Here is a 4,440-nt window from a genome sequence, read left to right as displayed (position 1 = left end):
GATATGGATAGGAATTTGGATACAACTAGTTCCTGTATCAGAAATTACCTCAGCTAAGGTGGTGTGACACTGCAGTCACTGTGGACCATGCAGCTACAGGTATGCTTTGCACAATAAAAAAAAAAAGGCTGGAAAGTTGTTGAGAAGTGCAGAAAACTCAGCTGTTGCAGTGGAGATTATTCTAAACACTGGGGGAAATAGGTATGAAGTAACTGGAAGGGCTAATAACCAAAAGTTCACATCAATAAAGTTGTCTGATAATATTGCTGGTTGGGAATTATCTAGTAGTATTTGAAGAGCAAACAATGCAGAGAAAGCTGTGGTTTTTGATATGCTTTATGGAGCTAATCTGCTTGACTCAGAAGATGCAATATCTTTGTGCTTGCCTTCAAACAATTTGACTGTTCTAAAGCAGCATTAGACTGCCAGGATGAACAGTGCAATAAAATATGTATTTCAGGTATTCTGTGGACCAGAAAGGCAATAGACATCATCAGAAGTGTTATGTTTTTGGAATACACATTGCTACCTTGTACCTGCTTGTGTGTTATTTTTTACAATTGACATGTTTTACATAATTTCATTGTATTTTACTAATAGGGAATTGTCCCTGAAAAGTGTTAAATATACTGTGAGAGCTGGTGTTCCTTATATAGAAACTGTGCTTATATTTAGGGCCACTAGATGGCATGCCATAACAAATCATGGAAAGTGCTCTCTCATTGTGCTTTTAATAGCTCGGCTGACTGCATCAGAATGCCTGGTCATGTGACTTACTGCATAGAGGTCAGCTTTTGTATTATATAGGAAGAATAACAGCTACAAGCAATGTCTTCCACACCACAGAAAGAAATCAGAACTATGAAGGATTTTTTGGATGAAACAGAAATTAATCTACTTGAATGCAAGGTCTGTTTTGAAAAATACAGTCACCAGCAGAGACACAGGCCTAAGAACCTTCCTTGTGGCCATACTATATGTCATGATTGTGTTTCATCTCTCTGCAACCCAGGAAATTCAAAGCTCGAATGTCCTTTCTGCCGCAAAGCTTGCAGAAAGTCTGAGACCAGCATATGCCTTCCCGTCTTGCATCTCCTGGAGATCATTGGTCGTGTGGCTCCTGATCGCCCAGAGGCACGACCCTCAGCTTGTAGAACAGAACTAAAGTCAGCAAGTTTTAAACTTAGCACATCTTTTGGCGGCTGGGGTGTGCTTTTCAACCCCACAGGCACTGCATTCTGTTCTAATACTGGCTGCTTGCTTGTGACACATGATGGCAAAAGGAGAATTTCAAGGTTCACGATTAATGGAAAGCTAGTTCATGAAATGGGTGAAAAGGTCAATGCAGAAAATGGTCTGGTTTATGCAGTCGGTGTGGCAGTTACAATGGATGGATATGTTATTGTAACAGATGCAGGAGATCGTTCCCTAAAGGTTTATACTCAGTCTGGAAGGTGCACCTTGGTTGTCAAGAAGACTTTCCTGTTGCCATGGGGCTTAGCTGTGAATTCTGAAAACAAAGTCATAGTTTCTGACCCAGATGCCAACAGTCTTGTTTTTATAACTGCTGACTTCGGCCAAGGTAGCGTCAAGAACACTTTAAGCCTATGCCCTGGCTTGAGCCAACCCAAGGAGATTGCAGTTAGTCAAGCAGATGGATCACTTATTGTGGTTGAACATCTGACAAAAGACAGCAAAAACTCTTCCAGTACTCGAATTAAGATTTTCAATAACAAGATGAAGCTCATGAGACAAATTGATAGTTTTAGTCTAAGCATGCTCCTACCCTTAGCTGTGCATACATCTGCAGTGGCATTTGATCAAGAAGGAAATATTTTAGTAGCAGATGTTAATAATAGATGTGTAATTTGCTTAAAGAACATGGAAGAAAGTAAAACGTTGAACCATGTTGTTGCCAGTGGCCTTTCATACCCAGTGGCAATATCAGTGATGGAGCATGGCTCAATTGCCGTTCTAGATAGTGGCAATCACTCTGTACTAGTATACTCCCCATAAGGATCTTTTCACTAGCTAGACACACTTAAAGGGCTGGAACACACGGTCAGATTTCCAGCTGACCAATTAGGCAGTTGATGTGTGATCGGTAATTAAACAGGAATACCAAGTAAGCAAGCACACATATACGGTAGTGCCTCCATGCAGTCTTTTCTTCTTGGCAATTTCCACCCCATTTCGTAGTCCTGTTTCATTATATCGATCAATTGTTTGCATAGCCACTTAACCAAACGTGCATGACCAATGAATGTTTACCAAAATGTCTGATGGCTTCAAGACCAGCACAATCATGAATTCTGGTTGCTTCTGATTGGGCCACACAAGAATTTGCTTGCAATTAACAATGTGATTATTTTAAGTGGCTTCTTTGAGCAGATGAAGATGTTTGAGGGTGTGTACCAGCCCTTTGTGACTTCTAGGAAAAGCTGCTTGTTAATAATGATACCTTATCAGCATGATAATAGTGTGGCTGGTAAAGTGCCACTGTCAGTAAAATATATGGACACATCTATCTTGATCTAAAAATAATGTTTTTCTGCCTCTAATACTGATCTGGAAGTGAAAGTACTTTCATAGTCCCTGTCCTCCAGTAAGTATTCAGATGACGCATTTTGTGACTTTCCATTGACTTTCCTGATTTACACAAGTTCTCCAGGGAAGTGGTGCAGGCAGTAAAATAGCGTTTTTTAGGAGGTCATGGTGGCAGCGTCATATCATTGCAATGACATGTACTTTAATGGGGATGTTGTTTATTTCCACATTTGTGACTGTCGTTAGGAAAAATACATTCACCATAGCTGGTTTACGGTGTTCTACTGTAGGCTATGAGGAAGTTGCCTATACAAACTATTGCCTTCTCCAAACTAGTATAGCGCAACAACCATATACAATTAACCTTCTTGACATTGTCCATAGGTTTGGGTGGAAACCCTATCTGCACTCTCTAAATGATTTACCCTCTGTAATGAACACAACTCATTGCCAACCTAAGAATGGCCCACACAGGCCTCACTGTATAAATCTATACAATACCAAGCAGTAGCACTGAAACCATTTTATTTGAAGATCATTCCTGAAAATCTGAATCTTGGCATTATTATGTATCTCTGTACAAGAGACCAAGTTTGGATACAAAAGCATGGTGACAATAGTTCTATTATTATCATTACTGTGCAGCATTTAAAGTTATACATCTTAAATAATGTAAGATGTGAAAAATAGCAAATGGTTACTGTCAGGAATCAGTAATAGTACAGAGTTCATTGATATAGCAATAATATAGAGGCAACTCGTCAGGTGCTTAGGTTAGATGAGTGGAAAGTCACTGTATATTTTTATAGGACTGTTTCAGCTGCATTAATATCTTATGAAGCTTACAAGTTACTGTAATATCATCTTATAACATTTAACAAGAGACCAGAATAAAAATATGGTCTGTTGGGTTAGGACAGCCTATATGAAATGATGAGGCTCTACATCTGCTGCATTTTCTTTAATTACGGGTGCACTCGGTGAGACCTGAAGAGGTATCATACAGTTTATTTTCTTGTTTAACTATGTGAAAAAAATCTGATGGTAGACCAGTCCAACCAAACAGAATACTTTTCTGCTGAGCAGAAATGGCTGCAGACATAAAGTCAGATTAGTACAGTTGTAGGTTGGAAATTGAAAAAGCTTTAGATTTTGATACAAGGGACCTTATTCAATTCACTATTTCTCCTGAATTTGCTCTTAGCAGATCATTTTTCATCCTCTTTTTAAAATAACTTTTCAGTTCTTTGCAACTGAAAAAGTACTAAAAAGTAGGTGAAAAAGTACTATCAAAAATATTTTCTTACTTCCTAGCGGCTTGAAAGGCATTTGATTGACAAGGGCCCATATGCAATTAACTTTTTCTCCCAAGTTATCTCCTAGGAGATAATTAATTGTTCATGCTCTCTTTACGATAAAAAAAAGTAGGTGAAAAAGTACTTCTCAAAATTATTTTGATAATTTTCTTACTTTCTGTTGGTTTAAAGGGGCACTACAGTGAAAAACTGTAAAATTTAAAATATGTGCAAACATATACAAATAAGAAGTACATTTTTTTCCAGAGTAAAATGAGCCATGAATTAAGCACTTAGTGAATGGCAGTTGCTCTGTCCAACTGCCAAAAAACTGTGTAGGAAGCAGGGAAGCCGGCCAGCATCATTGTTTAAATTCTTTTTAGGGAATATCTTTTATAAAGAATAAAAGCCTGGCTGTGAATCGCCTATGAAGAGATGGACTAGTCCAAAACCTGTCACTTCTGTCAGATTTCTACTGCCTACTGTAAGTGACAACATTATAGGAGAAAAGTAATTTATGGCTCATTTTACTCTGGAAGAAACGTACTTTTTATTTGTATGTTTGCACATATTTTACATTTTACAGTTTTTCGCTATA

At 38.1% G+C, this 4,440-nt stretch overlaps 1 protein-coding gene across 1 annotated transcript; it reads left to right on the top strand.

Moving 5' to 3' along the window:
• The first annotated feature begins 790 nt into the window (after positions 1-790).
• Positions 791-4,033, top strand: NHLRC1 (NHL repeat containing E3 ubiquitin protein ligase 1). Its single transcript, XM_068236951.1, has one exon. The coding sequence runs from the start codon at positions 829-831 to the stop codon at positions 2,014-2,016; it is 1,188 nt and encodes a 395-aa protein (XP_068093052.1). The 5' UTR covers positions 791-828; the 3' UTR covers positions 2,017-4,033.
• The last annotated feature ends 407 nt before the right edge of the window (positions 4,034-4,440 follow it).

The sequence above is a fragment of the Hyperolius riggenbachi genome, chromosome 5 (assembly GCF_040937935.1).
Source record: "Hyperolius riggenbachi isolate aHypRig1 chromosome 5, aHypRig1.pri, whole genome shotgun sequence".
Classification (NCBI taxonomy): domain Eukaryota; kingdom Metazoa; phylum Chordata; class Amphibia; order Anura; family Hyperoliidae; genus Hyperolius; species Hyperolius riggenbachi.
The sequence above is the reverse complement of the archived record's forward strand: the minus strand, read 5'-3'. Positions and strand labels throughout refer to the sequence as shown.

Excerpts from the sequence above, each read along its gene's own strand:
- NHLRC1 (XM_068236951.1), top strand. The coding sequence starts at position 829 with ATGTCTTCCACACCACAGAAAGAAATCAGAACTATGAAGGATTTTTTG.